Source organism: Xyrauchen texanus, chromosome 34, assembly GCF_025860055.1.
Source record: "Xyrauchen texanus isolate HMW12.3.18 chromosome 34, RBS_HiC_50CHRs, whole genome shotgun sequence".
In the NCBI taxonomy this organism is placed as follows: domain Eukaryota; kingdom Metazoa; phylum Chordata; class Actinopteri; order Cypriniformes; family Catostomidae; genus Xyrauchen; species Xyrauchen texanus.
This window is the reverse complement of record NC_068309.1, coordinates 1,993,274-2,017,273: the sequence shown is the minus strand read 5'-3', so window position 1 is coordinate 2,017,273 and position 24,000 is coordinate 1,993,274. Positions and strand designations below refer to the sequence as shown.

Here is a 24,000-nt window from a genome sequence, read left to right as displayed (position 1 = left end):
TCCCATGATGTCCCAAGTGGTCTCGCCACTAACAGCGGGAAGATGTCCCAGCACACCATCTATGAAAGTTCGCCGAACCATGGAAAGTCATTTCTTTGGGCACCGCTTTGTCCATTGGGCATACTGTGCCCGCATTTTATTTTTATAGATTTCTTTCCCAAACCTGTACCATTGTGCACTGGATACACAACCTGGGAAGTTCAACGAAACTTAATCCCTTAATCCCCAGTTTGCCAGGACTGGCCCAAGGGTAATCGACGGCCCAAATGCAATTGGCCCCGGGAAAGCCCCGAGGAGGCACAATGAAGCACCGGAAGTGACAGTAGGAATCTTTTAAAAGCTGCACTTTAAAAAGAAACTCATCGCTAAAATGACATCTTTGTCCATTGTGATTATTCAGTGTAGCTGTGTACGAAGCTCCGCCCACCTAAAGGTCACTGCCAAACCAAGCAACTCCCTATTTGTCAACATGGTGAATTCATCAAAGTTCACCAAACTTCAACCCCCTGTGAAATCCATGATGGGAAATTCTTCCCCGGCAGAAGTCCATTGTGCAAATTTCACGATCGCACGGATTCCTGATGGTATGATTGTATTTCACTATATTTCAGGTTTACCGCCGTTATGTCAAATGTTAGTTAGCAATTTATCACACTAAAATCATGTAAACATACTTTTGGAACATTTGTTGACTAGCCCCGTTCTCTTCCATTGCAAGTGCCTTACTGTACCCGTGACTGTTGCTTGTCCCAACTACACAAGGGAAACTTTAGTTTATAAAATACTGTAAAGGTTGAGCTTATCTTTAATTGAACACGGACTGTACGGCTGCAGTGGCTCTGCTGGTAAGGAGATTATTTTAAAGGGATAATTACCCACAGATCATGAGTAAATGAAGACTGAATATGCAACTTTTCAAAGGGGGTTTTACTGTGCAAACTGTCTACAGATAATTGAAGCTGTTGGCACACTGATGCTGAAATAGACCAATAGTGGATTTTGCCAATACGATAACTAAAGTGGTGGGAAAGTGGTGTTTTTGTTAAACAGTAAAAGTGAATATTTGGTGCATAAAGCGAGACTTTTAAGTATGAACAAGCCCGAAACACACAGGACTATCCACAGGACTCTTATTTTGAAATTATGAAAAACTAAATCGGCAAATAGACTTTTTTTTTGCCTATAACCGATAGTTCCAAATAGCAACTATCATCACACAGAGTAATTGGTAAATCAGATATCAGTCTTCCTCTAGCTAAAAATATGAAAACAAAAGTTGTCAAAATAGATTATTGGAAACGAGTCGACTGTTCCAGCATCGTGATACATTTCTGTGTATTCTTGCATTGACACGTAAAACGTTTTTGTAACCTAAAAATTGGAAGGCTGGGGAGAGGAGCAATGACACATTTTCAGGAAATATATTGAAATAAATAATTCAATATTTGACTAAATATAATTCACAGTCGCAACACACAATCTTGAACTAACATGGCAGTATTTTGGAGAAATGACCTCGAGACAAATGTCATTATTTCTACAAGCTGTTAAATTGTAAATAATAGCAACATTATCTGGTCCCAATAATAAATAACGTTTCTAAGGTATCTTTATGTTCTTGCCCTAGTTACGGTTTCATATTTTGTATCTGCTTGAGTATAAATGGCACTTTAGTTGAAATGATGGTTCCTCTGATGAAATTAAATCTCAATTTCAATCAAATGCATAAATCTTAAGATATAATTCTCCAGCTCTTGTGTGTGTGTGTGTGTGTGTGTGTGTGTGTGTGTGTGTGTGTGTGTTGATCAATCAGGTTCTGTGACACATTCTGGTTGTGGTTCTTGTCTGCTCGGAGTTCAGTCTGACCGCAGCGTTCCACACGGAGAAGCGAATGGAAATGAAATATTTAATCCACCGCAGAACTCATGTCTGGACAGATCCGGACGAAACCATGTGACTGTCCAACACACGGATCCGTTTGAGAGCATCAAGTCAACATCACAAATCAGATCAGTAACCCGAGAGCCACACACAGACAAAAACAACTGCACATTTTACACTAAGAACTACATCCAGTACACATCTGGAGCTGATGCAATGACACTATTCCAAACACTTAGTAGTGAGCTGCCTACCTAGACAGCATTTTTAAGGCAGCACACACTCTCAACATGAAGCGGTTGCCAAAGAGTAGGAAGCAAAATTACACTAACATCTACAAGTTGTTTTGGCCAATTTCTACAACCCTCAAAAGAATGCAACCTGTGTGAACGGCCCCTTAGAAGGCAGCTGCCTATGTAGTCTTAAGAAACTTAACACACAAGAAATTAAATCTACTGCACAAATCGTAAAAAGTAAAATACAAGCAGCATATTGTTTATAGCCAATATAGCAAGTAATAGCTAATTATATGTCTTTGACATATATGTTGGTTTTGCTTTTATGGCGTGTTTTGCTTATCGTTTAATTATCTTTCAATCGAGTCCACACACAAGATAATCAGATGTATAGATCATTAGATAATCCACATGAAGCACAATGTTACATATGACCACCAGGAGATGGCGCCAAATACACGACACAGACTCAATGATGACTCAAATGACACAGAATGAAACTCAATCAACTCATTTGAACCAGCAGGTGGTGACTAAAGACCGTCTAGTGTGTGCTATTAGTGAGTTGAGCTGACGTTGACAAACTGGGTGTTGTCAGTCAAATGGATTCGTCTCTCACACCATGATCGCTCGGATTACTACTTCACTATAGCTGAGAAATAGAGTTATAGAAATAGTGTCACTGGCAGATATGCAGGTGGCATCAACATATCAGCCTACATAATGAGTATAAAGAAGTATTAGATCTTTAGTATCTGTGTTCTGGATTCTTTATCATAGTTTTTTAGAGAGTTCATTGTTATGGAAATGGTGTATTCACAAGATACACATTCAGCGCGCAATTTAAGCCAAACGCACACCAGGACTTGGTGTAACAACACGTCCATTCATCCGCAACTGAAGTTACAATCTTGAAATAGGTGATTAAAATGTGTTTCAGTTTACAGGGGCTCACACTCAATAATCTCTCTACAAATTCAGCTGTTTAAGCTCCGTTGTGCGTTCGCTTCATTGCGGTACATTGTAATATTATATTTATGCTGCTGGTGGCTTGTTTATCTCATATTTATATGATGCATTTGAAAATAGTGATTAAAATAAAGCGCTTAGGTTTACCGGGAATCAGCACTTTCATCTCTCGACATGCAGCTTTGATTAGAAAGATCCTTACAATAGTAAGACTACATCATTTGAATAAACACGGTTTTATTCAACAAGGTTTGTTGTCTTCTAGAACATTGTCAGTGCATTGGTTAATATCTTGCAGTGTTGTTTATTTCTCGGTCATATTTTCGTTAACACTAACTCATTCGACCCTTTTCATATACTTAATCCATTCCAAATCCAAAACTAAATTACACAGAAAGGAGCATTTATCTGCGACCTGCTCGCATTGCATTATGATCATTGTGCATTAAATACAGAACATGACACGCATTCACTTAATCAACGACAGCAAATATTTAACAACAATTGAATGAACAGTGCAGGACCAACAGAGCAACGCTGCCGGTTCTAAACAGAATTCACCTTGTAAATGTAACTTAACATATTAAAACAGTCAGGACATTGTTAAAATAATGAACAGGTTGACTAATGTGCTGGAAAGTTGCACGTATTTAGCCATCAATCTAATGTGACAGCTGTTCAGTAAAGAACGTTAACCAATAACAGTTACAATGTAAAAAAAAAAAAACGCTATAGGATAGAAAAATAGGCCTGTGATGTAGCCTACAATAAACCTAAGACGGGACTTGACTCGCCTGATGCAGCTATCCTGCGCTTGAAAAAAGACAGCTCGACGGAAAAATAACATACAAGCAACAGACTCAAATGTGAGAACATCCACAGGGACTTTCAACCGTTTGGAAGTGATTTCATAACTATAGATGCTAAGTTCGCTTGTCTAGCGAGAGGACATTTTCCTGCGCGCACCGCGAGTGAGAGAGGGAAGAAGCATGCACAGCTTGAGGACAGATATCCTCTTTTTTAAATAATATTTATATTATTAATTATATTTCAAATATGTAACATTGTCTGTGTATCTCAGCGAGTATTGTTGCTGACTATCACACCTGGAGTCGTGAGTTTGAATCCAGGGCATGCTGAGTGACTCCAGTCAGGTCTCCTTAGCAACCAAATTGGCCCGGTTGCTAGGGAGGGTAGAGTCACATGGGGTAACCTCCTCGTGGTCGCTATAATGTGGTTCTCGCTCTCGGTGGGGTGTGTGGTGAGTTGTGCGTGGATGCCGCGGAGAATAGCGTGAAGCCTCCACATGCTGCGAGTCTCCGCGGTGTCATGCACAACGAGTCACGTGATCAGATGCGCGGATTGACGTCTCAGACTTGTCCTCCACCACCCGGATTGAGGCGAGTAACCGCGCCACCACGAGGACCTACTAAGTAATGGGAATTAGGCGTTCCAAACTGGGAGAAAAGGGGATAAAAATTATATTAAAAAAATATGTAACATTAAAATTACGGTAATTTAAGCGCATCCTCTGTAAAAATATAACGCTAAACATAAATGTGTACAAATTATGATCAGTTTAATGGGGGGAATATTAACCGACTAGTAATTCCAGTATCAACTAGCAGCATCAGGACTGTTTAATCGACTATTCTTCTCCCTACTATCTACCTATTAGAGCTAGACCGATATATCGGTACAGATAGCTGCTTTTTGGAACTATTGGTTATCTGTAAAAACCTGTCAATAGTTCACGTTCGTCATTTCGTCATTACAAAATAAGAGTCCCAGATGTGTTCCGGGCTTCTTTATATTTAAAAGTCCCACGTTCTGGTTAACAAAAAAAACTGTATCTGGGATTTTAGTCATTTTGGACTCTTTTGACTTTTCCCACCACAGTAAGGAAACAATATTATTATATATATAAATATACACACACACACATAAAAAAATGTTAATCATTCTATAAATTTATTTAAAAAAAACTATCGGCCAGTTAATCGTTTATTGGCCTTTCCAACTAACTTAGTTATCGGTATCTGCAAAATCCACTATTGGTCGACCTCTACTTATCACTAGTGAATAATGAAAGATGTCTGTTTCTTCACATCGCCATGATCCATAAATGCAGATCCATGTGAAGAATCTGAATGATTCAGGTCACCGGAGAGTCTAGAGGAGTTAAACACATTCATCATAAATTAAACACTTAGTGGAGCGGTTTAGTTAAGTGGACTATTGATTAATAACTCCTCAAAACACACGTGACATGTGTTGATGGGTCAGAAACACAAGAAACAGTTATTTGCGGGTTCAGAGGTCAGACACGTGTGACATATAGATGTCAGTTTTGCCATAAGTTTTTAAGACGTTTCTAATTGTTTTAAAAACCACCAAGTTTGCTATAATCCGGGTCAACTCTGTCCAGTCACTCATGTGGCATCTGAGGACGCGCTTCACTGTATGTCACGATATTGTGATGTGTCTCTGAATCAGGATCAGTTATAATTCTGGACTGTTGCGCAAGAACCCAATCCACATTCAGACAGGAAGCGGAGCGTCATCATACCTGTTTTCCTCTGTAGAAGAGCCGCTGCTGCTCGGGCTTCACATTGAAGATCTCTGTGATTTTCACGCGCAGCGACTCGATCTTCGTGAGGCGCGACAGATCCTCCACCGTCCGCGTCTCTTTACCGTCGATCGTCCGGATCTGGATCCACATCGCTGCTCCGCGCAGTTCGACAGCCGTTAGAAAACAGTGTGAGCGGAAAACTGCGCGCGCATTCGCGCGCGTGAGTGTGTTTGTGTCGGGAGCGTGTGTGTATTTGTGCGCGCGTGCTCCTCTGTTGCGGAAACCCGCGTGTCAAAAACGGTCGCGTATAGAAGGTAACTCCTCAGTTACCTAAAGTCTCGCGAGAGCCGCGTTGACTGTTCAGAAACTGTGACTTTCGTGTTTATTTACAGTCCTACAGAAACCCTACACCTACCCGTAACGCCTAACCTCTGCCCCTAAATCTAACCCGAAATCCAACCTTAGTAACAGCGAATGAGACTCTCGCGAGACATAGCCCGCCAGAGGGGTTACATTATACAGCCCTCTAAAGGGGGAGTCGCGTCAAATCTCGCGGGGTTACGCAAAATCACGCGAAATGTTATGTGGGGGTAACAGTGCTTAGTCTGTCCATCACTTGCAATGTTACTTTTATAGTAATTTTGTGTATATACGATATATGAAGTATTGTTTCTGTTATGTATCTAACTGTTATATTTCTGACTTTTTATGACAAATAATAATAACACTTGCTTTAATGATCTATCAATCTATCTGTCACTCTTTTCTATCCATCCATCTATCCATCTATCTATCTATCTATCTATCTATCTATCTATCTATCCATCTATCCATCCATCTCTATCTATCCATCCATCTATCCATCCGTCTATCTATCCATCCATCCATCTATCTGTCTATCCATCCATCTATCTGTCTATCCATCTGTCTATCTATCCATCCATCCATTTATCTGTCTATTTATCCATCCATCCATCTATCTGTCTATCCATCCATCCATCCATCCATCTATCCATCCATCTGTCTATCTATCCATCCATCCATTTATCTGTCTATTTATCCATCCATCCATCCATCTATCTGTCTATCCATCCATCCATCCATCTATCCATCCATCTGTCTATCTATCCATCCATCCATCTATCTGTCTATCCATCCATCCATCCATCTATCTATCCATCTGTCTATCTATCCATCCATCCATCTATCTGTCTATCCATCCATCCATCTATCTATCCATCTGTCTATCTATCCATCTATCTGTCTATCCATCCATCCATCCATCTATCTATCTGTCTATCCATCTGTCTGTCCATCCATCCATCTATCTGTTTAGCCATCCATCCATCCGTCTATCTATCTATCCATCCATCCATCCATCTCTGTCTAGCCATCCATCCATCCATCCATCCATCTATCTGTCTAGCCATCCATCCATCCATCCATCTATCTATCTATCTATCTATCATCCATCCATCCATCTATCTGTCTAGCCATCCATCCACCCATCCATCTATCTATCTATCTATCATCCATCCATCCATCCATCCATCTATCTGTCTATCCATCCATCCATCCATCTATATATCCATCCATCCATCCATCTATCTATCTGTCTATCCATCTGTCTATCTATCCATCCATCCATCTATCTGTCTATTTATCCATCCATCCATCCATCTATCTGTCTATTTATCCATCCATCCATCCATCTGTCTGTCTATTGTCGTGGAAAATCATGATGAATCTCTCTAAGTTGTAAGAAAACTCTCGGAGTCTTGAGTTCCAGATGCCAAAGTTGTAGTTTATTAAACACCAACAAACATGAGACCGGCCAGCTGTCCGTTCTGACCCATTATCTTAAGTTCTCAGTTATATACCTTTTTGTTATCTTGTTGCCCACTATCTGACCAATGGGATTATTGCCCTTGTCTCTTTCTCTCGCCACCAATATGTTTTATTTCCTTCGTTAATTAAATATTGGTGGAAAATATTTGTGGAAAATAGCCCACCTCTTTGGACCCATTGCAGTTTGCCTACCGCAACAACCGCTCCACCGATGATGCCATTGCATCTACAATACACACTGCTCTCTCCCACCTGGAGAAAAGGAACACAAATGTGAGAATGCTGTTTGTAGACTACAGCTCAGCATTCAACACCATAGTGCCCTCCAAGCTTGATGAGAAACCCCGGGCTCTGGGCTTAAACAGCTCACTGTGCAGCTGGATCCTGGACTTCCTGTCAGGCAGACGTCAGGTGGTTAGAATGGGCAGCAACACCTCCTCATCACTGACCCTCAACACTGGAGCCCCGCAGGGCTGTGTTCTCAGCCCACTCCTGTATTCCCTGAACACACATGACTGTGTGGCAACACATAGCTCCAATGCCATCATTAAGTTTGCTGACGATACGACGGTGGTAGGTCTGATCACTGACAAGAGACATATCATATAAGAGATATCTAAGAAATACATCAAGGGTATATGTCAGAATGCTGCTAATTAACAGAAATGCATGCTGGTTTTGAAGGTTTTTAAAGGGGTTTTAAGGTATACACCTGTTATTCAACTGTGTTCTCTGCAGCATCAACACTTTTAGTAACCTCATATGCTCTCTCCTGGGTCACAGAAAGGCCTGGAAACGCATATAAGTATTTTGATATATAAAAACATACTAGAATATTGAAAAATATACTATACTATCCATCCATCCATCCATCTATCTCTCTCTCTCTCCATCCATCCATCCATCCATCCATCCGTCTATCTCTCTATCCATCGTCCATCCATCCATCTCTCTATCTATCTGTTCGTCCTTCCATCCATCCATCCATCTCTCTCTCTCTCTCCATCCATCCATCCATCTATCTATCTATCCATCCATCTATCTATCTATCTCTCTCTATCCATCCAACCATCCATCTATCTCTCTATCTATCTGTCCGTCCTTCCATCCATCCATCCATCTATCTATCTCTCTCTATCCATCCAACCATCCGTCTATCTATCTATCCATCTATCTATCTCTCTCCATCCATCCATCCATCTATCTATCTATCCATCCATCTATCTATCTCTCTCTGTCCATCCAACCATCCATCCATCTCTCTATCTATCTGTCCGTCCTTCCATCCATCCGTCTATCTATCTATCTGTTCGTCCATCCATCTATCCATCCATCTGTCTGTATGTCTATCAATCATCCAAGTATTATTCAGTTTAAGCCCTTGTTTCAAGCTCTTTATTGTTATTGATAAGTACTAAGAGATTAACTAATGAGACATTAAAGATCATTAAAAAGGGATTTGAACTGTTATATGCTCACGGAGAAAGTTTCATACCAAAGGAAATTTTATGAAGTCCTTTACTCACTGTGTATAATATTATACTGTGGCCTTCAGTGAACTCTAGTGGCAACTTCAGATGAACATGTGGTTTAAAACTCAAAATAATGCTCATTTCTGTCATTTGTGGCCACGAGAAAAGGATTTTTATAAATATAGCAGTCATGAAATGTATATTCACTAAAATACATTTCCATGACTTCTTGAAAGTTTTCTAATCAACATTATGCCAAAAATGCTGCTGATTTAGGGCTCATATATCTGCTAAATATACAGCGCAATGACACCGTTATTTATATAAACCGCTCACAAACACAGAAACTTCAGAACCCAAAACTATGGTCATAAAAACATGATAGTTGTTACTATATGGATTATTTATGGTGCAAGTATTCTTTTAAACATGCATTTCATCAAAAATTACCCATGGTTTCATTCTAGTAAAACTGCAGGAACTGTATTTTATTATTTCTGCATATATACAGTGAAATTATGTTTTCACATATTCCAGCTAAGCCGGGGTCAGAGCGCAGGGTCAGCCATGATACAGCACCCCTGGATCAGATAAGGTCAAGGGTCAACAGTGGTGTCTTGGCGGGCTCCAACCTACTGGTCAGTAATCCAGAGCCTTAACCACTGGGCCACCACTGCTGGTGTGTTTTCATTGTTGTGTGTTTTACTACAGATATACAGTATATATATATATATATATATATATATATGAAGTTTGGGGCCCCCTGCTGGAGCTGCTGCCTCCGCGACCCGACTTCGGATAAGCGGTTGAAGATGGATGGATATATATATTTGGTAGCCTAATTGTGATTTTTATTTGCCCTTATTTTTTCTCCAAATACACACATATATTATTATTATTACGATGCTTTTAGTCCAAATATCGTAGTTGAACTGTGGTTGCTGTAATAAAACCAAGGTCAATTTCCATAAAGGATGGATAAAGATATTGCGAAAGAACCCAAAATAATTGAGGGAATACAAAACTATTTAATAAATACATTCGTCCACTAAAGAAGAGTTTTCCAGAAGGTGTCTGTGGAGCACAGATGAACACACAACACTCGTGTCTTTAAATAATGGTTTTATTATCACAGAAGCAGTATATGCACAACTATAGAGGTGAAGGACAGATTTCCAAACAATGTGAAAAAATATAAAGAGCGGGAAACAGCCAAACACACAACAAAAGCCTAAATACGGTTCTGATATACAAAATAAAGACGCGAGAGGTAAGAGAGCTTTGGATGTGTCGATTTTGTTTTCCCATTGAGTTTTGTACCAGTCGAGTGTTCAATAAAACTGTTCATGATCAAATAATGTTCATCACATTCAGAAATAATATCAATAGCACACAGATACATGCTTACCAACTCACTCCAGACAGTCAAGAGAGTACATACCACATTCTGAGGTCATAAGAACAACAAACAGAAAAACAAAACCTACATTACATCATCGGTTCATAAGATTGAACTCAATGTCCAATCAAAATGAAGATCTTACGTACCCAAACATTTCAATGGTATGCCGTTACATTAAAGAAAAAGTAACATTTTATAAAACAAAAATAGCAAACAAGCATTTAGTGAAACTCTTAAAAACACGTATCTCAAACTAAACCGTAACAGAACAAATCAAACAGACGTCAAAACTACATAAACAATGAATGTGCACAAGCGTTCAGTTATGACAGGAGATCATCTGACGTCTGTAAACACTATCCACATTTACAGACCGCAGATGGAAATTGTGGAACAGGAAGCAGGTGATGGAGAGATTGGGAGAGCGGTAACGCGAGTAAGGATGAGAATGCAACTAATCTTCGTCCGAGGAGTCCCTGTCAAAGTTGTAGGCCATAAAGAGGACGTCAGGTCGAGCGGGCACCAGAGCGTCCCCCGGTTTCACCATCTCAAAGCCCAGAAAGCTAAAAGTACGCACCAGTTTCACTGCAGACACAAACACGAGCGTTAATAAACAGCATATGAACAAAAGCAGGAAATCAAAGCACTGATCTGAATGTGTGTTGAACGCACCACGGTCGTCTCTGTTCTTATAAAAGCAGACAAACACACTAGCGACCTTCAGATGTTCTTCAGCAAACTCCAGCAGAGAGATGAAGCTGAAAACACAGACACGTTTAGTGAATGGAGCGTTTTGGTTTATTCCAGCAGGGATGCAAACTCATGAAAGATGAGAACATCACAGCGGGTGTTTGAGATCGATATTATGAGCCGAATTTACACATTTCAATTGTTTTGCCCTCAAATGCAACTAAAATATCATCTGAATATTTGATTGAGCTCTCTGAAATGTGCAAATATAGGATCCACATTGGGACAAAAGGTAAGATACAGATAATAATATAAAAATAACGTCAATCAATCGTTTGATTACAGATTATTTTCAGTTTAATTCAATTTAGAGTACTTACATACCCATGACTGTCCAACTATCCGCGGTTTACTTGGCTACAACTTCCAAAGATGTAATGAGAAATTCTGTTGCAGGTAACTGTGATACATGTTAGTTTGGGGGTTGATGTGTCGAAAGTTTCTCTTTCCCTCATTAGTGCGGTTCAGATTGTCAAGACGTTGCACATGATGGTTGAAGCGCTCCATGGTACTATTACTACTCAAATGTGTTGCACGCGCAACGATATCGATGGAAGCCCGAATTAATCGCACATGTGAGCCGCTCTGCGTTTGTCAGAGAGCTTGCATTTTAAGGAGCGACCGGTTGATGCGCTCGCATGGATCCTGTCACTGGAGCTGTTTCACGGGAAGCCCGTCTGACGTGTGCACACGGATAGCAGAGCGCAATTTGGCGTCAAAGACACATCCGTGTCCCACATGAGAATCATATTTAGCACTCATAAAAGATAGTGGAAGAAGAATCTCAGTTGCCTCCGCGTCTGAGACGTCAATCCGCGCATCTTATCACATGACATGTTGAGTGTGTTACCGTGGAGACGTAGTGCGTGTGGAGGCTTCACGCTATTCTCCGCGGCATCCACGCACAACTCACCACACGCCACACCGAGAACCACATTATAGCGTTGGTAAGTAGAGCTTATAAACTTTCAAACGACACCTATTTTGAAACTTGTTTTGACCAACGATTTGGGAAAATTAGCTTCATAAAATTTGACTAGCTGAAAGGCAAGTTGTTTGCATCCCTGAATAAAACCAAACAACCCTCATGAGCTCTGACCCATGTGTAACCTCTCACCTCTCCTTGCTGCCCTCTGGGAAGGGGTCGCTAGGAATCTCCACAAACAGCCCCTCCCCTCTGAGCACCGCCTCCCATTGGATCACGCGGGAAACGGTGAGGCAGCTCTGGAAGTGCAGTATTCTGGGGCGCCCAGCCCCACCGGGCTCTTCTGTCACAGTCAACTTCCTGTCCTGTAGAGAGAGAGAATTACATTACACATGAATGTAACATGTGACTTTAAAAAGTCAAAACAGTGAATTTGGAAAGATAAATACATATTAAAATAATTGTAGTGGCTTTTTCCTATAAGCCAGGGCCAGGTGGTAAGATGTTCTTTACTAATAGTTTGGAATAAACAATGTCCACACATCAATAACCATTTCAGACGCTTTGTTGTCCTTTTAATGAAAATATATATATAGAGAGAGTGTAACACATTGCTTTATGTGGCTCTATGGTAAGAACCATTATGTTCCCGCCACCTGTCACCTGATACAACCCATGGGAAGTTTAAATACCAAGCTAAATTAACAGGTGACCACACCCACACCACTAGTGCACACTGCCATCTAGTGGCTTGAACAATCATTTCATTTAGCTCCTACAATAATAACAAAATTAAACCCAAAATTTTTACATTTTCAGAGGCATGTAGTGTTTTCACGTGCAAACCCCTGTGCCGTTGCTATAGTGCTTTGGGCCCCCCCAAAGCACCATAGGTGGTTTCTTAAGAAGTATTGATCATCATGTGATCTGAAAATATGAATAAGTTTAATAAGCTGAACACAAACATTAACCGGTCTTATTGACTCAAATATTCTGTATTTATTCCTGCTGAAAAGACATTTATTAACACGAGATGTGAACTAAACATCACCGTGTCAGTAACAATGACGGCCTTGTGCGTGCACTAAACTGGACAGGATCACGTGACAGGAAATGGCACTGCCGTGTGTTTGGCATGTTGGCTGCAGACTGACGTGCTAGAACATTCCAACACATTCATGTGGACTTTATAATAATCTGGAGCTCGTGGAAATAACGATTCAAGGGCATCTCTCACTTGAATACAGGAAAAGCAAATACAGCAAATCTAGTGAACACACTAAAAGCTGCACAAGAAAATAATGAATTAACAATATATATTGTGTATCTTTGTTAATGTTGGAAATTAAAGGACCATCGATCCCAGAGATCACAAATATGAATGTGTTTCGTCCCAAACTGCATTTAGACGGTGTATAATCCGCCGTTTTACCATTAGACATGTAGCAGCTGTTAAAATTAATCTTCAATGATTGTATTTTTTTCTGAACATATGAATATACAGATAATTTAAAAGCACATGTTCTTTCACACGACACCCATTTTGTGTTGGTCAATACTGTCGTTTCTTTTCTCTCCAGTTTGACACGCCCAATTCCCAATTCACTCTTAGTCCTCGTGGTGGCGTAGTGCAGTCGCCTCCGCGTCTGAGACCGTCAATCCGCGCATCTTATCACGTGACTTGTCGAGCGTGTTACCGTGGAGACGTAGCGCGTGTGGAGACTTCACGCTATTCTTCGCAGCATCCACGCACAACTCACACCCTCCCTAGCAACCGGGCCAATTTGGTTGCTAAGGAGACCTGGCTGGAGTCACTCAGCACACCCTGGATTCAAACTCACGACTCAGGTGTGATAGTCAGCGTCATACTCGCTGAGATACTGCCGTTATTAATATTTGTATCATTATTGTTTTCTCATGTTGCAGTGTTAATATATGTGTTAATATCAGAGGTCAAAACTGTTTTTTTGAGCTTTAGCGACACCAAACACACTACAGCAGCTCCTGACACGTCATCCAAACACCACATTTTATTGGTTGGGGTGTTTCATCCAAAAAATACAAATCGATACATTCACCGTACAAAACACGTCTTTGTTAGCACGCGAATGTTTGCTACAGGTGTGAATTGCTCGTTAGCGTTTCTATTTAAACTGTTTAAAGTCGAGATGAAGATTCATGTTTGCTGTGGAAAGGTTTTAATATTAATTGGATTTTGGTATTATTTTAAGCATTGAGGAAGTATTAACTGAAGATGCAGAGATGGCTAAATCAACATTACGTCATGATAATGGAGAAACAATGAAACAGATTAAGAATTATTTCAGCTGATTTAAAATGAACACTGAATATCTTAAATGTGACAAATGAGCCATTTAGTCTGCTGGCAATTTTAATGGAAATAATAATAAAGGATCTTTCATTGAACTCGCATTAGCCAGATATGCATGATATTTTTGTGTGCATTTATAATTGTGAGCGTGTGTGTGTAAATACTCACAGAGTACAGCTGCTGAGCTGTGGATGTGTGATCCCGTGCTCCATTCCCTCGCCCACCTGGGATCTTCAGAAGTGGGTGAGGGGCATCAGGAGCACCACAGAGGCCCTGGACCAGTGGTACTACTACAACATACAGACAAACTGCAGAAAAATACAAATATAGAACATTACAATAACTAAAATCTCATTTATACACAAAGTAAAAACCACAAACAACCAAATCAGCACTTGAGGATCCATATTTAGCTGTGCTCCATCTTTAAAGCTGTTTTTGACATGGAAAACCCTCACATGAGATTGAACCTGTAATACTGTGCAGTTAAATGTCAGTTTGTTTATTTGAGCGGAGACAAATGCAGAAATAACACATGACATCAGTGATTAACAGAGTCATTGGCTTTCACACACATTTCACAACATTAACAGACTCGTGACAACATCAGGAAACATCGCTTTTCAAGGTCACATCGTGTAAAAATGTACTCTTAAATTGTTACGCTCCTTGTGAAACAACAATAATAATAATAATAATAATAATAATAATAATAATAGAGGTAGATGGACATATGTGTTTTACAGATTAATCGTGCCGATAGTTTCAGATGTTTTTTATATTTATTCCTCATCAATAAACCTCATATGCTGAAATATTTCAGCTATAAAAGCTTACTTTGTTAAATACTTAAAGAGCATTATAAGGGACCCAAGTGTCTGTCATTTATAAAATAAAAGTCCCTGATGTATTTTGGGATTCTTTATAATTAAAATTCCAATAATTTTCCCGATTATTATTGGAATTTTGTTTGCACGATAAACTTCTTTTGGGATTTTACTCATGTTATACTCTTGTAGACACCATGCCTGCGCACATCATAGGAAGAAAATACTATGAAATCTTTAATCATTCTACAAACAATTTTTTTTTTTTTTTACTATTGGCCGATTAATGAGTTATCCACTACATTAGTTATCGGTATCTGCAAAATCCACTATCGATCTACTTCTAAATAATAATAATAATAATAATAATGATAATAATAATAATAATAAGTAATTCCAGACATTAGCGATATTTATTTTCTCTTTTTACAATATAAATCTCAGGATTATCTTTTGTTTTACTCAAGAGGGAGTAAAAACACATCTTTTGTTTTGCCTGAATTATAAATCAATTTTATTTTTTTAAAGATATATTTCTACAATACATACATCATCTCATAACAATAATAAGACAGACAATCTCAACAAAAATGACTGAAAAAATGAACCCCACTAAAATAAACAAACAAGACAATAATGGTAATCAGATACTTGATTAAAAACACACGTCGGGCGCGATCAAAGCCCGGAGACTAGTGACGTCATCACGCACTAAATGAAGCTCTGTGACGTAGGTATTAAAGGTCTAGGCCTTCGACGTCAAATATAAAAAATAAAAATAAAAATAAAAACCCAAGGCGTTCTAACTACATCAACAGAACAATACACCGTATTCTTGTATGTGCAAACACATCTGTGCGTGCTAATTGTCCAAAACAACTGTCGCAAATGTCTGACAAACAGTTACTAGCATTAGCATAACATAAGCAAGGCCATGAGAGAAAAATTATTCCAAATAAATATCAAAATAAAACACAAAATCGTTCATTTGGCACTGTTGTGACTTGTTGAAGGATGCTAAACGGATTTAAACCAAATAAACTGGGCTCTTACACTTCTGTTTTAAAGTCGCTCACCTTCCCATCATGTCATTAATACTGTTACTGAGCGCCTCCATGATGCTGTTTTCACACTGTTTCTTTCCTTCTTTCTCACGGGCAAAGCAATGACTGTTGAGGATCCGCTGGAGGTTGGATTTTACCATCCGGCCTCGGGAGAGTTCACGGCGGCCTGTGTTCTCGGCTGCTGTCGGGCAGAGAGTGAGAAGCGCAGAGGCGGAGACGCAACACAAAACACATTCGACGCTACTATGGCAAAGGCGGAGCTCATGAATATTTATTTAGTTTTGATGACGTTGTTTGGTTGCGCCCTATGAGCGTCCTCTAACGTTGATAGTTAATATTCAAGCCACATGCTTTTGGCCAGTCGCGTTAGCCTAATGGGCGAACGTCTGTTTGCGTAATTATTATTCACGAGGAACGCCTTCGCCATAGTAAAATTGGTCATTTGTCGTTTGTAGCTAGTGGAAAATTACTGAAAGGAAGCGAACGTAGTTTTGCTTCTGAGACTGTTATGACACAGCAGTCACAGAGAGACAAAGGCATGTGTGGGCTATTATCATGTTTTTATATTTCATCTGTGAGCATTTGAGGCATAAATGTTCTAAAGAAACTTTAACATCATTGTGACATTTTGTGTACATCACATATATGAGACATTTATGTAAACAAAGTCTATCATTTGAAATAAAGATAAGTGTTGTAGTCTTTAATAACAAAAAGAACCATAGGACACTGTTCTCTGGAAACACTATGTTCTTGGACATAATACCATAGTATTATTCAAAGTACCTTGGAGTAGCATGTAAATACCATGGTAGCCTATATGAAAATGGCAATCATGGTAGCCTACCATGTTAAATATCAAAGTACCATGCTGTTACCACATGATACCATCACTGTACCACAGTAGCACCAAAGTACTTTTTATTAAAGGAGATCTTTAATCTAACAGTGTTTCAATAATCATGCATACAGTTTCATTTATGTAACTTTGTGTTAAAGCAGAATAGTGTGCTATCTGATCTTGAGTTTGGTTTTGATTATGTTCTTTAACTGCAACAGTGCAGCTAGCACATGCTTATGGATATCTGGCTCCATTGGAGACAAATTTACTTTGGTTTGGATGATAACATCAGATCTGTAACTGCTTCTCTGTGCAAACTCATATAAATGTTTGGCAGAATATTATAATGAGAATAAATTATCATGTGTTAAGTGTGACTTGACACAAAAGAAACACTTTTTCTCCCAGTTACAGATTGCTGTTGAAGAGGCTTCTTTGGCAAATCACTTATATCACACGGGATAAAGGCCATCACATCACATACTTCACGTCTGCACTGATCACACACGTACAGCACATTAAAGTCTGCAGACAGAAGCAGGGGACCAGGTGAAAGTTTAATTGCAGGTCTATGTCTTAAATCTTTAACAGTATCTGTTACAGACTGGGATAACTGCTGTACGTGTTACTGTGTTTACTGTAGTGATAAACCCATTGATAAAGTGGGTAACTGTTTTGTGTATGGACAAATGGTGAAATCACTGTGGGTCCCAACCAAACAAACTAGTAAACCAACCAATCAACCAACCAATACAACAACCACCCATCCAACCAACTAACCAACCGACCAATCAACCAACCAACCAACCAATCAACTAACAAACCAACCAACCAACCAATACACCAGCCGCCCAACCAACCATCCAAACAACAAACAAACCAACCAACCAACCAATACACCAACCACCCAACCAACCAACCAACCAACCATTCAACCACCCAACCAACCAACCATTCAATCACCCAACCACCCAACCAACCACCCAACCATCCAACCAACCAACCAACCAACCAACCAACCAACCAACCAACCTTTCAACCAACCAACCACCCAACCACCCAACCATTCAACCACCCAACCAACCAACCATTCAACCACCCAACCAACCATCCAACTGCCCAAACAACCAATACACCAACCGCCCAACCAACCAACAGCCCAACCAACCAACCAACCAACCAACCATTCAACCAACCGCCCAACCAACCAACCAACCAACCAACAAACCATTCAACCACCCAACCAACCACCCAACCATCCAACCAACCAACCAACCATTCAACCACCCAACCACCCAACCAACCACCCAACCATTCAACCACCCAACCATCCAACCAACCAACCAACCAACCAACCAACCATTCAACCACCCAACCAACCAACCAACCAATACACCAACTGCCCAACCAACCATCCAAACAACAAACCAACCAACCAACCAACCAACCAACCATTCAACCACCCAACCAACCAACCATTCAACCAACCAACCATTCAACCACCCAACCAACCAACCAACCAACCACCCAACCAACCATCCAACCAACCAACCAACCAACCAACCAACCAACCATCCAACCAACCAACCAACCAACCAACCAACCATCCAACCATCCAACTAACCAACCATCCAACCGACCAACTGACCATCCAACTGCCCAACTAACCAACCAACCAACCAACCAACCATTCAACCACCCAACCAACCAACCAACCACCCAACCATCTAACCAACCAACCACTCAACCAACCAACCATTCAACCACCCAACCAACCAACCATTCAACCAACCAACCATTCAACCACCCAACCAACCAACCAACCAACCAACCACCCAACCAACCATCCAACCAACCAACCAACCAACCATCCAACCAACCATTCAACCAACCAACCATTCAACCACCCAACCAACCAACCAACCAACCAACCACCCAACCAACCATCCAACCAACCAACCAACCAACCATCCAACCAACCATTCAACCACCCAACCAACCAACCATCCAACAAACCAACCAACCAACCAACCAACCAACCATTCAACCACCCAACCAACCAACCATTCAACCAACCAACCATTCAACCACCCAACCAACCATCCAACCAACCAACCAACCAACCAACCATCCAACCAACCAACCAACCAACCATCCAACCATCCAACTAACCAACCATCCAACCGACCAACTGACCATCCAACTGCCCAACCAACCAACCAACCAACCAACCAACCAACCACCCAACCAACCAACCAACCACCCAACCAACAACCAAACAACAAACCAACCAAAAAATGGGTATTATATTATTTCACCCTTTAAGCTCTGAATGTGTTTTTAAAGATTTCCTGTTGCAGAGGCATACCCAAGTTAAAGCCTTTAACTCTAAAAAAGCCTATCATTGTAAATATTTTTTTTAATGATATATGTAGATTATGATGCTTAAAAACATCTCCAAGTGTCCACAGGACTCTCCAAACAAATAAAAGATAATAATTGTACATAAGAACTAATTACACATGCAAACACAACAATGACTAAAGGTTTGCATAGCATGCACACATGATTTTAGTCATGAGATTTCACAGAATGAGTTTCATTCTGTGTCATTTGAGTCATCATTGAGTCTGTGTCGTGTATTTGGCGCCATCTCCTGGTGGTCATATGTAACATTGTGCTTCATGTGGATTATTTAATGATCTATACATCTGATTATCTTGTGTGTGGACTCCATTGAAAGATAATCACCTCCTCTTGATATGTGATATTGTGTTATATTGTTATGTTTCATTTATAGTGAAGTTATAAGCGATAACGCGGCATATAAGCAACACTAACATAATTGTCAAAGACATATATTTAGCTGTTACTCGCTATATTTTATCTGTGAGTAAAACAAATAGTCTGGTTGTATTTTACTCTTTGAGAGCTTTCCAACAACATATGACACATGAATATATGATGAGTTTGATGTTTTTACTGGTTGCAATAATATGTGCAGCGCAATTTTTGAAAGAAAAAAATATATAATTCTGGCAGGCGCAACTGAGCATAAAGGGTTAAAATAATGTAATTACGCAATGCCACAATATTATTAAATGTTTTAATTTCACAACCTAACATTAAAACTCTCAATAATCAAATGCCATTACAGCATTTATGATATCATAATGTCGTTCTGTAACATTTAATGTCTGAATTTGATTGATTCCATGATTTGTTTTAACTATAAAATGGTCTCTGTCAGTGTGTTTGTGGTGTGTACGTGACCTACTAAACCACTTGCTTTGATTGGCATATTTCTTAGAAATGTATTTATATATTTTGTATTTATTATTGTTAAGAGGTGTTCCTCATGCATTCAATTTTAAGGACTGTGTTTAAAAAAATGCGTTTAGTATTTCCCTAGTCACGACAACGCGCATGCTCAATTTTGTGATCACTGGCGCCCTCTAATGGACGTTCTGTAAAAGACTGCAATACTTTAAATCCACCACAAGATGTCACTGTTGATCAACACAGAGCGAGTGTGCTCGCATCAGCAGAAATCAAGAACTGCAACCAGACAGCCTGTGATAACATAGAAAACAGCTACAGCACTGCAAGAACAGAGCAGACACAATTGTTAATGAAATATTGAATTCATTTAAGCCACTTAGCCACAAGCAGAGGGCTAGCATAGATGTGTTACTGTAATTCACCAGCACGAGCCGATCTGATCTGATTCCCTCACATTTCTTTAGTCACAATGAGATTCATAATGTGATTATAATGCGATTAAGGCTTAAACAGTATTGTATGTTAACAGATTATTGCGATTATGTAATGATATTCACAGTAAGATATGTGGAGTACTCCTATTTTAATCGCTTTATAATGCCATGTAAACGTTTTAATCGCATTTCTTCCACCCAGACCAAAGTGTGCGAGTGCTGCAGACGGATCATTTTCCACTCAAGCACAGGTTCAAAAACATCACACAAAACAGCAGTGGTGTCCGACAAACAAATGACTCTCATGAACCGATTACATTTAGTGAATCAAAACAGACAGAACAACCAGTCTCGTCCAACAAACAAATGACTCTTATGAACCGATTCTTCTTAGTGAATCAAAACAGACAGAACAACCAGTCTCGTCCAACAAACAAATGACTCTTATGAACCGATTCTTCTTAGTGAATCAAAACAGACAGAACAACCAGTCTCGTCCAACAAACAAATGACTCTTATGAACCGATTCTTCTTAGTGAATCAAAACAGACAGAACCAGTCTCGTCCAACAAACAAATGACTCTTATGAACCGATTCTTCTTAGTGAATCAAAACAGACAGAACAACCAGTCTAGTCCGACAAACAAATGACTCTTATGAACCGATTCTTCTTAGTGAATCAAAACAGACAGAACAACCAGTCCCGTCCGACAAACAAATGACTCTTATGAACCGATTGTTCATAGTGAATCAAAACAGACAGAACAACCAGTCTCAGTCCGACAAACAAATGACTCTTATGAACCGATTCTTCATAGTGAATCAAAACAGACAGAACAACCAGTCTAGTCCGACAAACAAATGACTCTTATGAACCGATTCTTCTTAGTGAATCAAAACAGACAGAGCAACCAGTCTAGTCCGACAAACAAATGACTCTTATGAACCGATTCTTCTTAGTGAATCAAAACAGAGAGAGCAACCAGTCTAGTCCGACAAACAAATGACTCTTATGAACCGATTCTTCTTAGTGAATCAAAACAGACAGAACAACCAGTCTAATCCGACAAACAAATGACTCTTATGAACCGATTCTTCTTAGTGAATCAAAACAGACAGAACAACCAGTCTAGTCCGACAAACAAATGACTCTTATGAACCGATTCTTCTTAGTGATTCAAAACAGACAGAACAACCAATCTAGTCCGACAAACAAATGACTCTTATGAACCGATTCTTCTTAGTGAATCAAAACAGACAGAACAACCAGTCTAGTCCGACAAACAAATGACTCTTATGAACCGATTCTTCTTAGTGAATCAAAACAGACAGAACAACCATATGGAAGCATATGGGTAGCAATATTCAATTTGACATTTAATATGCAAAATGACAATGTAATATGTAAAATGGCAATGCATTCTGTATTTAAATTTACATTTTACATTACCATTCTAGCAACGTTTGGTGCAAAATGAAAATGAAATTACATAATTTACATTTGCCATTTCATACACTCGTTTTAATATGCATTATTGAAACGCTTTATAAGTTGCAAAATTAAAATGAAAATGTATTACAGAAATGATTAGATATGTGTAACATGTTCAAGCAAAAACTGTGGCAAAATGATCATTCAAATGTTATTTTTCTTAATTGCATTTACACTCACAGTCAAGACACTTGTGATTGCTTTTTCATTCATTCAATGAATGTAGCAAAATTCAATGTGCACATTGAAAATGCATTCCGAGCCGATCACGCCCCTGCCCCGCCCCCTCCCGCCCTGTCAATCACTGCATCAAGGCGGGGCTCGGCAACAGGTAAACATAACATGTTATGGCTATGTTACGTGTTTTGAGTTTACAGTCTATGGTTTTGAGGTGTTGGAAAAATGGCGGCGCAGAGCTACCGAGCGTTAAATTCACTAGCAGATGAAGTGGAGCGTGAACAGAGAAACGGTAGTATTTCCGAAGATTATTACGAGTATGTAGGTGATAGAACCAGTACGTTGTTGGAACGTCTGGGAGAATTTTCTGCCTTATCAGGCGCCGACAATTGTATTCGGAGAGGCCTAGGGGAGTGGGGAGACCAGCAGCCGTGGAGATCCCTGGCGAGGCCATAGAGGGGTATCTTATGTATGGGTTAAAAGTTAAAGATATCGCGGCCTTGTATGGAGTTAGTCGATGGACGGTACATCGACGAATGCAGCAGTGTGGACTGAAGTAAACAACAACTTAAATATATTTTAATGATTTTATACAAATGCCTCAAGGCCATAATCTCTGTGTTTACTTCCGAATTCTGCCATGGGGATTTTAATAAAAAAAAAGGCAGTTTTGTTTTTTTAAATGAAGTGTCATTTTGTAAATGACGGGTGTCGGCGCCTGATAAGGCAGAAAATTCTCCCAGACGTTCCAACAACGTACTGGTTCTATCACCTACATACTCGTAATAATGCTACCCATATGCTTCCATACAACCAGTCTCGTCCAACAAACAAATGACTCTTATGAACGGATAAGTGTAGAAAAACATGTGTAAAAATGTGAAAGTCACTGAATGTCCGAATTAATTAATGGAATAGTGGATATTTTTTAAAACAATGAAAACAGGTTTGACAAAAACTTGTTCAGTAGATGAATTCAACTGGAATTATAAATCCTAGAACACAACATTGATTCTGCATTTTCTGCATTTTCAGTGAGTTTTCCTAATTCCCCGCAGTAACCGGACGTGTGATGCATCATCTCTTAGTCTGGTTCAGTTCATTAGTCCCTGTTAAAGGCTCTGTTGTCTCTGGCTTGTCAGGGTCTTTGTGGACGGTTCAAGAGACACAAACCAGCCGTTCATACTGAAGACAAAAAGAGCCGAATGAAGTCTTTTGTCCAGGAAGGTCGTTTGGGACTCTCGGGAGCAGAATTCCATTGGCCGGCGTTCCATGGCAACACATTCCACCTATGACAAAAGAGCCGAGCTGTGCACGGAAGGCAATGAAATCTGTTTTCTGGAATCACCGGGCAGATTTCAGGGAACCCAGCAAGACATTTCTCAAATATTCCGTCTTTCTGTTGGTGAATGCAGCTTACTGGGAAACTTTGAGGAATCTTTACTAGCAGGTGCCCAGAAGTCTGGAGAATGATCTTAAAGGTGTAATGTTCCAAA

General features: G+C 39.8%; 1 protein-coding gene and 1 pseudogene across 1 annotated transcript in view; both read right to left on the bottom strand.

Annotated features, from left to right (window-relative positions):
* The window catches only part of LOC127628181 (E3 ubiquitin-protein ligase UHRF2-like), a 54,153-nt gene extending 48,041 nt beyond the window's left edge, over positions 1 to 6,112 (bottom strand). The window contains exon 1 of the mRNA XM_052104910.1: positions 5,656 to 6,112. Coding sequence (XP_051960870.1) covers positions 5,656 to 5,808 — 153 coding nt within the window. The 5' untranslated portion in view covers positions 5,809 to 6,112. The remainder of the gene's footprint in view (positions 1 to 5,655) is intronic.
* Positions 6,113 to 10,085: 3,973 nt separating this feature from the next.
* LOC127628202 (ornithine decarboxylase antizyme 2-like) lies at positions 10,086 to 16,484 on the bottom strand (annotated as a pseudogene).
* Positions 16,485 to 24,000: the final 7,516 nt, after the last annotated feature.